At 41.2% G+C, this 17527-nt stretch overlaps 1 protein-coding gene across 3 annotated transcripts in view; it reads right to left on the bottom strand.

The window, feature by feature from the left end:
- Positions 1–3391: 3391 nt before the first annotated feature.
- Positions 3392–17527, bottom strand: part of ITCH (itchy E3 ubiquitin protein ligase) — a 129995-nt gene continuing 115859 nt past the window's right edge. For all 3 annotated transcript variants that reach the window (XM_019539727.1, XM_019539728.1, XM_019539729.1), the window contains 5 exons: positions 15529–15649; positions 14202–14306; positions 10380–10476; positions 9855–9927; positions 3392–6840 (listed from right to left, as the gene is read on the bottom strand). In XM_019539727.1, the coding sequence (XP_019395272.1) occupies positions 6741–6840; positions 9855–9927; positions 10380–10476; positions 14202–14306; positions 15529–15649 (496 nt within the window). In that variant the 3' untranslated portion in view covers positions 3392–6740. The remainder of the gene's footprint in view (positions 6841–9854; positions 9928–10379; positions 10477–14201; positions 14307–15528; positions 15650–17527) is intronic.

The following is a 17527-nucleotide window of genomic DNA, read 5'->3' as shown; positions in this document are numbered from 1 at the left end:
TCTCCCAAACGGGAGCACAATTTGGGATCGCCCAGTACAAGCCCTGTCATGTTGCCCCCTGCACTCAGGCGCACTGCAGTTGCTTCCATCTGCTGCTTTGAGTGGCTTCCCACATGGAAACAGATATTGGTCTCAGTGTGTGCCCTGTCTCTCCTGTCCTAGCTGATGGGGACAGCCTGAGGCAGCAGTTCTGCTCTCCCTCCACCTGGCTGCTGTTAGGAGTCAGCCCATCAGGTTCTTAGAGAAGCCATGCAGATACTGGTATCTAAGCTTACCGTGTGATGAAAGAGCAGTTCTCCCTCACCTTTTTGCACTCAGCAAACACCTATGCTGTTGTCTGTCCAATGTATTTAAACATCTAACTTTTTAGATGTTTAAAAAAAACATGTGCTGCCTTTATAACACTTTCTCTCAAAACCTGATCTATTGTCCATCTATAGTGAGGGTAAGGTAAATGGTTTATAGCTTAGATCTAGGTGATTTGGCTTCATTATTTTGTATATATCAGTGTCATTCCTCTGGAAGAACATATAACCATGCCCTCCAGTTGCCTACACTGTCATATTCATGGAATATTTTAGCAAGTTTGGTAAACTTCAGCAACTAACTGGTTTCATCCTGAAGGCCTCACAACCTGTACTGTGGTACATCTGCACAATATCTCCATGAATTTCTTTATGCACTATTTAATACCCCATCCCTTTCTCACTTTCAATCCTGACTTTGTGCCATTTTTCACACCTTGTTCTGTGCTTGGAACACCTTTCCCATTCAAGTTTGAGTCATCGCTCTTCACCTCAGAGCCTTGGATAAGAAATCAAAGATTTTGATGTCAAGATTTCAATAGGAAGTCAGTGGGTGGCTTGCTCCTTGACATGCTCAGCTTTGGGTCATCCATAATGCCTCACAGGAAGAGAAACCTAAAGGTAAAATGAGAAGAAAGTTTTTATTTATCCTCTGGGCTTCTTGGCACATCTGGTCATCCCTCCTTTCTCTTCAGATTATGGATTTTTTTGGGGGACAAGCTCTGTCATGCTTGTACAACACTGACAGTAAAACAACAGGACAGCTGAAGCCCTGGGAAAAAGCATGTTCCTGTTGCTGAGCAGGACATAAGGATTGCTAACCATGTGCATTCAAAAATCAAATTAATCAGCCCCCACCTGCACAATCATGAGATGCACTTGAAAAGATGGGAAGCTTTTTTCAAAATACAAGCTGGGGACTTTAGATTTACCTTCTGGATTCTGGTCATACAATTGAGATGAGGAACTATGTTGAAAATAGGAATGCAGCTGAGAACTGATGCAAGTAGTACTAGCTGATATAAAATACAAAGGACAGCAAAATTCTGGTAGTCTCTTCCTCCTATTTTACCAATTTGTTCAACAGTTTTTCATTTGGAATCTGTTTTGTGGTGTTGCTGAGATGCGATTAGCAAGCTAGCAGTTTTGGAACAGGAAACCAACACGTGCCTAATCAGCTCATGAGGTAAGGAATAATGTTTACAACATGTTGACATTTCCAGCAGGAGTGACTAGCTTTTCTGTTGAGATGAATTCTGCTAAACATATTTTAATAAAGTCTTTCCACTGCTTTATAATGATCACAAACATTGTTCTCGTGCATTGTAGAAAAAAAATAAAGATGTCCATGATTGGTTGCAGATTTTTTTTAACCAGCATGCTAGAGAACATTGTGTAGGAAACGGCTGCACAGTGCTGGGCAAATGAACTAATGATGTAAGGTCCTTTTTGAAAATAGGATTTATTGTAACAGGTCAGTTGATGCATCTGTCATGTCTGGAACTGAGCCTCTAGCAGGATCTGATCTGCTATCGGATGCTTTGGAGAAAGTAGGAAACCCCTCTGACAAATCCTTTAAATAACTTTGCAGTCTGTAGATATGATGGGGGCAAGGCTGGGCAGAGGAGCAAATTCAAGTGAAGATTCACCCTTGCTTTGACAGAATACAACAGGATGGAATTGTTACTTTCATGAGGACATGAAATAATCCTGCAGGAAAGGGAGAGAATGGGTCAGTTAGCCCAGGCTGATGTGAAGGTCCTAGCATTCTTGAACCAGTACTTAACTTGATACTACAGCAGTACACTGGGACCAAAAGGCTGAATTTGTGCCAATGACTGTTCTACCCCCATAGAACCCTGCACTAGAATTTCATTGTCTGATCTTCCCCAACAGCGGAGTCCTAACCACAGGTAATTAATGGAATCTAATTAATGGTTCTCCATCTCTTGCGTTGGGCTTGTGCAGCTTCATCACAGATGATAATATCTCTTCTCCTGTTATTTGTGTGTCCATTCTCATTCCCTATCCCCCAGCTTTACAGTCTGCACTAACCCTGCAAATCTTGAAGAGCTTCCAGAAGAGTTTCAGTGAGGTCAATGTCAATTTGTACCAAATTGTATAGGGATATGCAGGAAAAAAAAAAAAAACAGAAATAGGATGAGGCCCCATGAAACGACATCCTACCATTTCATGTTTTAAATGAAGGAGCTAGGGAACTCACATAATATCAATAATGCAAAAGTAGCATAAAACATGTCTTGTGCTAAAACATGTTCCTCCATATAGCTGTTTTCTTTTCCTGTCCACACAGGTTCCAGGAAGAACTGTAATATTAGGTCACAATCATGCATCACCCTGGAAGCAGAGACAAAATTGGTAATGCTGAAGATGTCATGCAGTCTTTTCTTATGTCATCTCCCTTCATTTCAAGGTCTAGGCCACTCTCTTCTTAACCTTTTTAGACTCAAGTCACTACTTAAGAGAATGCCAGCTCTTAGTTTTCACTCTTTTTTTACTACAGAAAAACAATAGAGCAATTCTTCATGTTGGAAAGAACTCAGAAAGACCCCAACAAATCAGAATGTTTTTGATGCCTATTTGAAATCTCGGGGCTTACCTTTTGAATTATACTTGTGCAGTTTACAGTGCTAACATGACATGGTACCCCTGAAAAGATCTCAAGGAAACCCATGGCAGCACTTTAGTTGAGTATCTGTGGTCTAGGCTTGGTCCTTTTAAGGTTCTGCAGTGTACTCAGACCTGAACTGTTGACAGACCAACATTCTCATCAAAAGGTGGGATCCAAAGGTTATAAAAAACAATTTAGAGATACGGGGGGATAAAGTAATTTTTCTAAATTACAGTTGTGACCAAATCACTCACGTTCTAGAACAAACCTGGAATAACATGATTACTTCACTGAGTTAACAATGGCAAAATTGTTCATGTAAGTGAACTGTTTCCAAGGAGACTTGCTAAGTAGAAGGTTTCAAACCAGGTTATAGGAAAGAAGAGCAGACAAATTCAATTCAATTTCAAACATAGTTTTCATACCAGCAAGGAATGATGACAGGAAGACCAGCTCTTTAAGTACTTTTATAAAAGTATTTGACTTACTGAGATACTGTTACAGTTACCTGAGTATTTCAAATTACAGTTCAAGGAAAATTCAACAATAGAATTTCAGTACAGTATTTTACAATCCAGTGCTGCTGATCCCAGTTCATGTACTAGTTCACTAGAGCACATATACATAAACTAAAGTTTGGAAAGAAAATGAAAAGACACCATATAAAAGGGCCTGGAGATACCAGTATGGTGGATGGAATTTAAATTACAAATCCAGTGCAGGAAGTAGGAAAAACATGAACTGAAAGAGGAGGGGGGAATACCATAGTTTAATTTTAAGTATAATAAAAATACCAGTAAATTGCTCACAAATTTAATTTTTTTCTTACAGAAGCAAATGGATACATTAAAAATATATAAAACTTCATACTGAAGCAAATTTAAAGTAATGACTTATTTACTGCTCATTTCATTAATATTTTAATATTTCCTGAGCGACTAAAAAAATAAGGCCTTTTCCGCTTGGATCAGTTGGTATTCCTGAACACACCAGAGGCAGAATATCAGATCACAGGCTGCTAATTCATCTTAAGAAATTCAGATACATATTCAAGAATCTCTGCTGAAAATTGTACTGGGAGTCCAAAGTCAGTATGGCTTATCACCTGGCACACCACTTTGTGGGCTTATTCCCGTCTCCCCCAGTTCCCCACAAAGAGCAGAAGAGTGCACCAATTACTCATATTATTTCCTTTTTATTTCAACATAACATGCTGTAAAAAATTAACAGATGTTAGCATTGACAATGCTTACAAAGCAAATTGTGTTTTAAAAGCAATTTTTAATTTGGATTTCAGAAATATTGCTAATTTAACATTTAGAATAAACCTATTTTTAAATGTTAACATTCTGGTCAAAGTTCAATATTTCACTTTACAAATTTATTTGTCAGTAAAGTATTCTCTATTTGCAATATTTGCACATGACTTCTGGTGCTTGGGATATCCAGCCCCCTTTTCCCCCACTCTAATACAGCAGTGAAGACATATAAACATGCCATTTAAATTAAAGGAAGAAATGGAGTAAGTGGAATCCCAGGTTGCAAAAATATATACAAGCATTTACCTTTTTTCTGAACTAAACATTTCAACCATAAAAATATTTAACAGCCGCACCCTATAGAACTAGGGCTATGGCTGTTTCAATTATAACTATTCTTTATTTAAAAAATATAGGGCAGAAAGCCTTTTGGGTGATATTTGTACATTAACAATATTTCTAGGTCCCTACATGAATCATGAAACTTTATGTAGAACATAAACTATATTCCATAGCTTAATCTTGCATTATTTTTATTAATTTAATTTTATCTCTCCTGTAAATACGTTAAGATAACTAGACTTCATTATAAGAATTATCAACAGAAAAATATTTATAAGGCGTTTTTTTCTTTCTACATAAGACATATGTTGCAAAATAGCCATCAGATGTTTTGGTAGTTGGCTGATGTACCTCCAGGTAAAACAATAAAGTCAGATCTTTTGTCACCCACCAATAAAATGATAGAATTGGGCCATTTCTGTAAAAACAATTCTTTTACATACATTTCTTAGAATATCTTGGGTAAAACACTCAGGGATCTAAGTACTCTCCCTTACAAGCACACACTGAGGGAGAATTGATCCCTTTACATGATCTGGGACAGAGAAACCTCACAGTAAATCAGGTTATAAAACGTTAGTGTTCTGGCTCTCTCTAGCCCTGGATCAACCTTTCCTTGGGGTTTAGATGGTAGGGATAACAGGAAGGTAACATTTTCAGACTTACAGTCCCTCATTTGTCCAGTTCCAGCTCTAATATTAGAAGCTTCTCAAATGGCTTCTATTGCTAGTCTTACACTGCAAGATATTCATTAGCATACACTATTGCCATTTCAAGTGCCATCTCTCTTTCTATAGATCCTACTGGAATTTAATAATCTGAAGGGAGGGAAAGACAAAGGAGAAAGTTTACCATACCCAGAAAGTGCATTCTTTCCAGAAGGGGAAGTACAATGTAAAATGCCAGACAATTCAAATAATTTAAATACTAGTGAATTATAAATGGAAGTGAAAGATGCATCAGTCCAAATCAGAGTAAGTAAACACTAGAACAGTTACTATTTAAAGGCAACTCAGGGATGAGTTAGCCTGAAGTTAGTTTAAACGTCTTGAGAATTGTTGAATTTCTGGATACAGGAACATACAGAAGTCTAATCGGGGCCAAAACTGTCTAAATTGTGACAGTCTGTAAGCCAAGTACTGCATGTCATTTTTCCACCAAAATGTTAAATGACAGAAATTTGAGGCTGGTTTATAGCCACATTTTAGAATCCAGCTGCACTGCTATACTTCTTCCTGACACCAGATAAAACCTTACAAGAAACCATATGATTGCAAAACTTAACAGTAACATCAAGTCTACTTCCCATTAATACAATCTGACAGGAAACAGCAATCTATTAATAGGACTCTAATCAGTGCATTTCCTTGCAATCCCAGGTGGTCCTGTGTTTTGCAAGATGTGTGTTAAAGTACCACAGTGTTAATGTTGCACATGAAGTTGAGTGTGCATGCCTGTATATGCATGTATTACACAGAAAAGGATTAAAATTGTTCTGAGATAGGAGAGGGCACACAAAATGTACCAATAAACTCTGGCAGACATAAAAATAAGCTAGAATAGGATATTTTAAGAACAAAAAAAGATATGCCATAGACTTGTGCCATACTTCTACATCCTCTTAACAATGGTTTGAATCAAATCTCATGTGAGCAAACTCCAGCATGAGAAAAACAGTCAGGCCAATCTTCGACTAGAAACAAGAGCATAAGTAATGGAATCTGCTTAAAGTAAGTACCCAGAGGCTAAATACAAGCTGGCTCTAATAACACTGCTGTAAAGAGGCTTATGAGAATGCTGCAGCATTGCAGCTACCAATAGACTTCCCAGTGCCTCAGTAGCAAAAAATGCTACTCAAAAGGAAAGACAGACCAGTTTTAAAAAACTGTCATAAAGGATGCATTCTAATCAATGGACCATGAAATAAAGCAGTGCTCAGAGCAATTTTAAATCTCTGGTTAGGTCAGATTTCATTTGCAGCTGTATCATTTGCAGGTTTGATTGCTGGAAGTGCCCAGTGGAAATCCAGAAGTAATGGGGATAAAATCTGAGAAAACATCCATTTACTTACACATGAGTAATTATTTAAATAAATCCAGGTCAAATCTACTTTACAATGAGGTGTGCAACAAGCAGAGGACGTGAAGAATGCAAATCGCACATTGAAACAGCATTCTTCAAGGTGCAAATTCACACAGGTGGTTACTCTTGCCCAAAACCTTCTGTTTCTTCAATTGCAAACAATAATTTTTCTTTCATCTGCTCATAACTCTTATAAGGTGGCAGATCCAAGCGGTTGAAACTGAAAATAAAAAATAGCTTGAGTACTAGGATGGGAATATAAAACCTCCCAAATCCCACAAACCAAACATGACTGTTCCACTGTTCCGTTAACAGAGCTGAGCCATGAATAACTGAACAAACATACAGGATATTTTTAACACCCTACAATCCAGAGTGGAAATGATACTGAGTTCACAGGTATTTATTTTGTGGTTAGATGGAAGAAAACCCCTACAATTTACTTTTCATTGCGTCTGACTTACCAGACTGTTGCCTGTGAAAGTTTACGCTTCTCTGAATCAGTCTCTAAGGCCAGGTACAGATGTTACACTTTTAGCGGTAAAAGCGACTGGAAACTAATCTATACCCATAACAGAACAGAAGTTTGGCACGCAGACTGGTTTAGAAATGGCAGAACCTGGTCTAAGATTTGCATCTCCCAAACACACCGTGTGTGCTGTTCACTACTGATCTAAACTGTTGCTTACAGAAAAACGTGCAACTTAGATCGATTCCACCTTGGGCTTTTTGAATGCATGTACCTATCCTACGATGCTATCCTGCCTTTCCTTCTGCTTCATTTCAGACTAACACAGCTAACTACCTCTCTGAAAATTAACTGAAAACCAGGGTCTGCACGCTGATGAAAGATGACTAGGGAATAAGGGTGTCGTTTTTTGGGTACAAAGCTTGACTCACTTTATAAGAGCCTTATTTTCTACAATTACAGTGGAGCTGACTACAAAATAAGATTCCCCAACGTTAAAGTATCCCACGTTGGCTACCCAATATTAGTCATTTTTGAAAATGTCAGATCTGAAAATTTTGCACTAGTTAAAAATTACTTATTTTAAAATTAGATGCCCCAGGGTCAATGATCACACTGCTTTTTCTAGAAATGTTCTTACACAAGACAGCTGGTTGGGAGCTAAAATTAAGGCCTTGTTTATGGCAAGTCCAGTGGTAGGGGAAAGACCTGCTGTACAAAAAAATACTTGGGAATCAGAATTGCAACTATTCATACTTTCAGATTAGTCACAATAAAATATGGGACAAAAGGGCTGAGGATAATGTGCCTGCATCTCTACTCATAGCATGAAAAGTCTTCTCAGTGTATGCATTAGGCCTGTGCGAAGTGGCAAGTATTTGCTTTGGATTTAGCCAATTTGGAGGACAGTGATTCAATTCGGAGATTCGAATCACTGTCCCGATTTGAAGTGGCCGAATCAGATCTGAAAGATTCGGTTGCTGCCCTGGAGATTTGGCCATAGACTAAAGAGGCAGCAGACAGCTGCCACCAGCTGGTACATTTGTTGGGGTTGGGAAGGGGCACGGGGGAGGGAGGGATTGGGGCTGGGCAAGCTACCCTGCCAGGGCGAGGGGGTGTGTTACTGGGGTGAGGGGGTATGAGATTCAGATGTGGCAGTGCTTGGAGTGGAGGCTCTGCCCTGCTGCCACCTGCCGAGCCCGGGTTGGGGGCAGGATGCAGGTGTAACTTGCTCCAGGTGAAGTGGGGCAAGCTACAGCAGTGCATAGCCCCCACTCCCAACACTGCCATGCCTGCATCCTGTGTCCCCCTGCACTGGCTGGCAAGCGGTGGCAGGGCAAAGTCCCCGCTCCTAGTGCTGATGTGGGTGCGGCAGTGCTGGGAATGGGGGCTATGCCCTGCTGGGCAAGCACAGCAGGGCAGAGCCCCCGCTTACAGCTCTGCTGTGCCTGCATCAGTGCTGGGAGTGGGGACTCCGCCCTGTTGCTGCTTGCCAGCTGGCATGGAGAAGTGGGGCACTGTCACGGCTTGCCAGCCGGTGCAAAAGGGTGCAGGATGTGGGTGCCTCTGCTCTGGGAGTGGAGGCTCTGCCCTGCCACGACTTGTCCAGCCAGGGCGGGGGGCTGTGGGATGTGGGTGCAGCAGTGCTGGCTATGCCCTCCTGCCTTCTGCCCAGAGCGAGCCCCTACTGAGTGCCCCCCGCCTCCCTCCCCGGCTGGGCAGCTTGTACCAACCCCAGCCCCAATCCCTCCCTCCCCCATGCTCCTTTTCTCCCCCCCCCCCCAACTCCAAAAGATTTATCAGCTGGAGGCAGCTGTTTCAGCTGCCTGTTTAGTCTATGGCCAAATTGCCAAATCTTTTCTGAATTGATTCAGGTGCTTCAAATCGATTTGGAGCTTTTAATAGGTCTCCTGATTCAATTCAGATTTGGAGATTCGGTCCCTGAATTGGGCCGAATCGCCTCCGAATCAAATCGGCTACCAAAGCTTTGCACAGCCCCAGTATGCATCACTTGTTCCTTCTCTAATGACCACTGATGAGTGACACACAACATAAATTCTGGCACATTTGCATGTCTATCCAGATGTGCCAAGCTCCATACTATCAACTGAGACAACCACAGTGTCAATCCAGCTGCAGAAGGGAACCAATTAGGATTGTCTGATGCTCACCAGTTTCTTCTTAGTTTCACACATAAAGCACTTCTGCAGCATGCAGTGTTTGCTACTGCTAGTTAGGAAAGCCATTATGGGAGACAACTTCAGAAATGCATAACAAAAAAAAACAAGCAAGTCCTAAGACTGATTCCTTACCCCATGGAGGTCTAAAATACAGCCTGTGTGCCAGGTCCAGCCCATGGAGCCACATCATTTGGCCCATGGTGCTTGAGTGGATCTATATGCCATGTGTGTCAGACTAGGCCTGTGTGCAGGGCCTGGGACCCAGGCTGCACATGGCACTGACTTCAAGACCTGCACTGCACACACCTGGGGCCAGTCTAGGACCTATCTGCCCTTCTCCACATGTTGGATTCAGTGCCAGTGGTGACTACTTTGCCAGTTCAGGATGTCAACTGCATGCAGTGCCTGCTTCAGCTGGTCTGGGGTGGCTGCTACACGCAGCATGGGTCCCACAGTGGCTATGGGATCTGGCATGTGGGGATGCAAGGTGTGGGGAGCAATCTCTGTTAAAATGTTATAAGTGGAGTAGTGGTTGTGGTTGCAAAGGATTATTAGAAACACAATAATAATCTAACAAGTACCCACCAAGTATGACTTCTAGGTAACCAGTTTTCTTTTCCAACTTTTTCAACACAGAACTTTTGGGGTCCATTGCTCCCTGCAATAAAAATCAAGCATTTTAAAAAAGTGTTCATTAATATTTGTAGTTGACATAAGAATGTGTAGGTTATATCTTACTTTTCTTAAGATGTCAAATAATTAAGATTCATATCAAATATAAAGCATCTCAGTAAGACACGTTTATCTTTAGGGGACAACAGAAGAATAAAGCCATCAGCCTCCAATTACTCATCTCTATCCAGATCAACCATCTGCATGATGAAATACACGAACTAAAAGAAACACTTGAAGGAGGTATAGCAGCACTAGAGATCGATAATGTTTTTTTCCAGCCTGTTGTAATTTAATTACAAGAGGAATTTATGAGACTAGCTAAAGTAAATATATTTTGTACAATTCATGATAAAAGCAGCTGGTCATAAATAATCAAACAGTACTTCTGTCAATTTAAAATATTAGATAATATATTAGAAGGATTCTTCTGCATACCCATGAGGTCAGCAAATCCTCCAACAGGTAATCTGCACGTGCCAGTAACAAACTGTAATAGTCTCATTCTCTTCTCATTGTCAATTTCTTTTACAAACTGTAAGAAGATGCATATGAAACAGATATAGGTACATATTCTATACATATAATATGTTCAAAAAAAAGCATCAATTATACATTAACAAATGAATTACAATACTGTGAAAAGCTTCCACAGAAGTAATAATTTTATATTTTACACACTGCTTTTAATTTGACAGCAACTCATAAAATTGGAACATTATGATCTCCACTTAAGAGATGTCATAGACACTAGGGGCTGGAAGGGACCTCATGAGATTGAGTCCAGCCCCTCTGCCATAGGCAGCAAGTCTGCTGAGGTCAAATAATCCCAGCAAGATAAGCATCCAAACACCTTTTGAATGAGTCCAGAGTAGGTGCTTGCACCACCTCTGAGGGGCATCTGTTCCAGACCTGGGACACATGGACTGTAAAAGAATTTTTTTCTTATGTCCAGTCTAAATCGGCCTTCCAGGAGTTTGTGGCTGTTAGACCTTGTTATCCCTTGGGGAGCCCTGGTGAACAACTGTTCTCCCAGGTCCTGATGCACCCCCTGATATACCTGTAGGCTGCCACCAAGTCCCCCCACCCCGAGCCTTCTCTTCTCCAGGTTGAAGAGTCCCAAGTCCCTTAGCCTCTCCTCATAAGGCTTGCCCTCTTGGCCTTTGATAGATGACAGGAGTGGGGGTGGAGGCTAGGTCACATGGGGATGTAGGTGACTTTGAATACAATAATGCAATCACCTCCACTTGGAATAATATACACTTGATATTCACTTGATAGTCTTTGATCACTGGCTGAAAAAACTGGGCATCTATTGTTATAACAGGAATGTAATCTCCCTTGGAATATACTCTCACTGTGGTGGCTGTATTAATAATGGAAGATGAGGAGAATGCAAAGTAATTTTGTTAACTGTAAGATTATATTCTGGCTGGATAATTAAGCAGTGATATACAACTCAAATAGCCAACAACCGTGTTTTCCAAGGCCGTGGGAATTATAAGGGAATACATATTGTGCTGCAGAAACTGAAGAAATGAATTTCAGGCTTGTCACATATTAATGGTTGTTAGCAACATAATTTTGTTGCATCACCAGTTCAGATTCATATTTCATAGGAATGCCCTAAAGGAAGGGGGACAACTGAGTAGGAGTCTGGAATACAACTCGAGCTTGGACATCTGGAAGAGTCAAGAATGCTGAACTAACTATATTGACAGGACAAGTTTTAACAGGTTTCCTCCTTTTTGAAGGAACAGGCCTTTCTAAGCTTTGTTGCACTGTAGCAGACCATATAGAATACTTTATCATCAAGCTGAAGAACAGCAGTATTGGTGAGGCAACTACATTTTCACATTTATAGACGTTTTGGGCACTTACACACATGCAGGGAGGCTGCTTTGATGTGTTGTAAATCCAGCACATCAGAACAGACTCCATTAATCAAGTCTGCTGGAGTGCGGAAATTAACACGCTCCAGCAGCCTCCAATGTCACATGTATCAGCATCCCCATGCTGAAAAATGGTAGTAGGGCACTTTGAACTAAAGCTTGAATAAGCTTTAGCTCAAAGTGCCCTGCTGCCATTTTTTCAGTGTGGGGACACAGATACACATGATGATCATGCACTTTTAATTAGTGTGGCACATCTATAAACACCCTCAGACTTTTAGAATCTGTCAAAATTCTTATCTGTGAGGACTTATTTAAAAAATGTACAGCATAAGCCACTTGGATGCCTGTGGGTAATTATGGACAGCCATATGAATTGTGCAAATGAGAAGCCATTCAATAAATCCTGCTGATTTCTAGCTTAAAGGCAGCACTTAATCCTATTTAAGTCTAATAGCTAGTTTCTGCTGAAGATGATGGGTCAGCTGTTCATACCTCATTAAGGCTTATTGCTGTGTTACTTACTGAGATGGATCCAACATTTTGCAAGGCTTGGGCTAGGACTTGTCTACCTCAGGTATGAGTTTACAGTATGAATTTACCTCTTTGCAACTGGGTACTTTACTGGCTGCCAAATAAGCCCTCTATATGTGGCTTAGACTGTATGATGGAAAGGCAGGCATGGCTGCAAACCTCTAGAAAAAACTGGGACAACTGTTTTAACAAGCAGGGTTTTAAGAAACATGATGGCTATTGAGTTCTGCTTCTTCAGTTGCTATACAAATATTATTCCTTAAAGCACTGTTTTCCATTTCTCTTGGAGGCACTTAAGGTTGAAAATGATTTCCTGATGAGCTGAATATTCAGTCTTAACATTTATAACTTAACTTGTTTCAAACACTGTCATAGCATTGTCAACGAGTGGCTATGATGGATAAAAACAAGCAACTGGACTAGTTTAAAACATTATTCTTCTAAGGCCAGAACGTCAAACAGCTATTGATACTGAATACTTGCCACATGGTGATACTAAAGGCAGACAGGTGAGTGTCCTTAAGCATTAAGACAGATGGCTCCAAAAATATGAACTGCCAAATTAAAAAGCAAGCCATCAATAATGGGGGTAGTATATTGGGGCAAATAAAAATTCTTTATAGTTTTTAACATGTACATTAACTTTGGTTTGAAGGGTTGGCACTGAATGATTTGTTTGGCTGGATGCCACCTAGCAGGTGCTACTGGACTCTGGTAGAATTGTGCAGTCTTTACAAGACGAATGTTTATGTCAGCTTTTTGGCTGTGAGCTTAGTGGAAGGCTTTTAAATTTCCTGGGTGTCATGGGATTGTGGCATACAATGACAAAGACAGCTTGGATCAGTTCTAATAAACTTTACAGGGAGAGGAGGTTTTGGGTTGTTGTCCAAGCCTACTCCTTGTGTCTGCATTAGTTTCAACTGGTGTGGTGATTACTTTCACAATCTCTGAAGGAATAAAATAATTGATCAAAATGGTAGCTTATGCTCAGGGTAACATCTATGCTGGATCTCTGTGGCAAAGATGGCACATATCCTGTTAACTGAAGTGAGAGGTGGTTAGGCATTTTTCTTGTGACATTCTCTGGGTACACGTCAATACTTGATCTGGCAGCCACTCTAGCCAGCCTGGTGCCTGTGGTGCTGATCCTGGAGTGGCTAGAACAGGTACCACATGCAGTGTAGTCCAACCAGAGCAGCAGCTGTGCGGAATGGCTGCCCAGAATGTGCAGCTTCTCGCGTTCAACCCAGCTACCCTATGACTATGCAGCAAGTGGTGCCTGCTTCAACCAATCTGGGACCTGCACTGCATACATTGTGTGCTGTATTGGTCCCAGACCAGATGGAAAGAATGTTGCTTGCACTGTGTGTCCTAGAGCAGGCTCCATGTGCAGCACAGTCTGACTGGGGTGGCCACTACATGCAGTGCAGCTGCCATTCTGGCCAGACTTTGCCACATATGGCACCCATTCCAGCTGCCCCAGGGTCCATTCATGTTGCGGGTGCCAGACCAGTTTGAGTGGCTGCTGGATCAGGTATGCTGGGGGAGGGTGGAGAGGAGCCCATGGGCCAGATCCAGTCCGCAGACTGGTCCTGTGCCACAGCTACATGCTGTGTCCTGTGTGGGTCAGATCAGACCCAGGAGTAGTGATGGGGCTGGATGGCAGGGCTCCACGGGCTGTGTGTGACACCTCTACACTAAAAGAACTTCTTTGCCTTAACCCACATTCAAACTGCATAGTAAAGTGCAGTGGTAACAGATGTTTTGCAATTTTGATTTCTGCTCATGAAGCTATGTTTTACATTTTAAAGTAAAGCAAAATTCAAATACAAACCTGCCAAAACCACACAATCTGCCTGCTTGTCCTGGTGTAATGCCGGTAGATGGTATGTCTTTGCCAGTCATTCAAGTCAATCTCTTGCATTCCACATAAAAGCACCTTTTTATGGGGGGGAATAAACATAAATGCATACAGTATTATTTTATTTCTATGGTTTTCACATGCTATAGCAAAGGATACCAATTGTGCTGAACTTGGAAATACCAAATATGACTGTGTGTTCACTTTTTATGTGAACCTCAAGTCTATAATGCAGCTACAAAGAAATATGTAATATAAGTGCCCTGTGGTAAACCATGCTGTCTCCTTTGTACATACCATTTTATTTTTCTTTATAAATAAAGGAAATAGAAGATTCTTTAGATATCACCAATTTTCAGTTCAAGTCAGCTGTGTTAGATACTAACCTCATCTACACTTGATTTTTTATGTGCTAGCTAAACCATTTTATATATTTGTTTCACTATCTGCATTGTCAGGCTACCCTTAAATGAAATTAACTTGAGCTGCTAGGGTTTTTTTGTTAAATAACTTATCTATACAATAAGAACCTAGAGAGGGCCTTTGAGAATGTACATATGGGGAATATGTTAAATAAAGGCTGTGTACACACATTCGAATAATCTTGGATAACTCACCCACGTTTGTTCTCCTAGTAGAAAAAAACAACCCTACAGAATGCACAGACATTCAAATCCTGAGGCCCCGAAGAGTGAATAGTTTGCAGTGATGACAATGCAAGCAGAGGAAGGCCCTATGCACACATCTCTGCATGCTCTGCAGGATCCCTTGCAGATAGATGGCAGTAGTGCAGAGGGTGGCCCCGATTGGCTACCCCAGACTGCCCATGATCAGCCTGGGTTTCTCTGTAGCATGTCAGAGTTATGAAGGGGGTGTATTCTGGTCCTGCCGGCCGCAGCAAAGTCCTGTGAGCAACACACATCTCCCTGGGGTGAGGGATGTTAGAGGACCATGTTCTCTTTTGAGAGAAGCCAGGCATGTATAGACATTTACTCTCCTAGGAGAAACTCTTCTCAGATGATTTAGCTTTGGCCGTTCCCAGGTTATTTTTCTTTTGGAGTGGCCATTTTTATTCAAGGAGAAAAATCCTGAACATCTGTACACTCATGGATTCTCTTGCAAGAGAATCCCAGGAGAAGTTGAATGTCTGTATGAGGCCAAAATGTTTAACAAAACATTTTCCCACCATCAGTTACTTCAACCATCACTGAGCGCTATTCTATAAAATGATAACTAGACATTTGCTTTTTGTTAAACTTGATATCAACTGTGCCCATGAATACCTCCCAAAATCCCTCACCTCTAGCTCCTTAGCATCAAAGTACTGCAAGTACTGTTGTGGAAGAATTTCATTGAAGCCTTCAAAGAAAGCTTGTGTCTGTTCTTCGACACCTCGGGAAAGTCTCCATTCTGCTACTAGTCTGGAAAAGAAAAATAAAAGGTGATGCGTCATTTATATGGTTTCGTGCTACCCTAATCTGCATTTCTTTTGTTAGCCTATTTTGTCATGAAGTCTTATAAGCTATGTTAAAGAATAGTATGGAAAGTTCTTGGGACAAAACACCACTGTAATCTGTAACCATATTTCAATTCAGTGCAAACCAGTATTGAAGTGAAAGTTAAAACCAACAGTTTCTGGCCACCCTGCTAAGAAAAGATGTAAAGGAGCTAAAAGGAGGCAGTATCTATCCAGTACTTACACTAAAGAATGCACAGCAGTCCCTCTGTATTTGAAAAAAAACAAAACAGCTGAATATTTAATATTCTCCCCGGAAATCTTAGCTATTAACCATGAACAGGTAAAAATTAGGTCAAGTTGTACTGGTGAAGATAAGTAGGACTGCTAGCTTACCAAGAAACGACTATGTCCATTTGGAAAGTTCCATATTTGTGTCTGTTAATCATGAAACTTTGCTCTGTGGCAGAAACTCCACTCTCCATAAATAAAAGGGTGAAAAGCAGGCAGGAGACCCGAAGAACCTGAACCCAGGGAGAAGCAGATATTATGCTAAATTCAAGCCTAACCTGTCAGGAGAACTGGAGTCTGAAGGAGAGATGGCTAATTTCTGACATTAATCCTAGCAACTCTGGAGACCTAAAGCAGGACACAGAGCAAGAGACAGTGGGAGTGCAGTAGAATCCAAGCTCTCCCTGGGTTGCTGGAAACTAGAAAAGAATAGGTTTTTGCAGGTCCTGTTTTTTCACCTTCTCCCCACACTAATACCTTTTGAAAAAGGAATGTGGTTCCCAACCAGTATGTGATTTAGAATATATATTCAGTCACACCTTTGTAAGACTTAGTGATATTTATTTACAAATGTTCAATTCAATTAGATACCTTGTCATAGTTCATACATACAACATCAAATGCCTCAATAACTTATCTCCAGAGACAAATCACAGAAATGATGAAAATTCCACCATACATTTGAAGAAATTCAGTTAATTCTATACCTGTCAGTATATTATGCATGTAAAGTAGTATTTCAGAAATGTCACATCTTAAAGTAGGCTTTTTGCACTGCTTTTAAAATTGGAAGAAGAGATTTCACTTAGAAGAAATGTATTTGGCCCATAATATCCCATGTTCTCTTTCCTAATGTCATGGTAACATTTTTTAACAGAATGTCTCCTCCTAGCATGAATGGAGGAGAGTAATAAAGTCATAATTCTACATTTATGACCAGGGATCCTAGTTTTCTCTGATAAAAAATTGCAAATTCTCTGATAAAATATCTGTGATTAAAATTAAAGGACACTCACTCCCCACTAGTCTCCCCAGCTCTCCTGGTGCCCCTCTTTCATGTGTGCATCTGTGTATGTGTTCACATATGTATGTATGCACCTGTGCATATATACATGAGTATACATACCTCTCTGAACATATATGGGTGTGCATGCATGTGTATGTGTGGGTGCTGGACACACTCTCATGGGAGGCTGAGGGAGTGGGGAGGTGTTGGGGGAAGATGTGGAGTGGCCGCCTGGCTGGCTGTACAAGGACTGTGAATCAGCTATTGGTCCTTAAGGGAAGCTGCATATGGAGAAGCCAAGCCTGGTTGAGCCAGTAGCACTGCTTGGGTTCCATGTGCAGCCAACCTGGCACTCCAGCCCAGAGTGGGGAGGCTGCAAACCCCTTGCTCCTAGCCAGCTACAACACAACCCCTCCCCCAATCCCAAGCTCCCAGCCCACTGCAAACCTCCAGCTGGCTGCAAAACTTCCCAGCTCCTGCAAACAACCCCCCCCAACTCTCAGCTGGCTGCAAAACCCCCAGCTCCTAGCAAACCTCCCCACTCCC

The sequence above is a fragment of the Crocodylus porosus genome, unplaced genomic scaffold (assembly GCF_001723895.1).
Source record: "Crocodylus porosus isolate Cpor-Errol unplaced genomic scaffold, CroPor_comp1, whole genome shotgun sequence".
Taxonomy (NCBI): Eukaryota; Metazoa; Chordata; order Crocodylia; family Crocodylidae; genus Crocodylus; species Crocodylus porosus.
The sequence above is the reverse complement of the archived record's forward strand: the minus strand, read 5'-3'. Positions and strand labels throughout refer to the sequence as shown.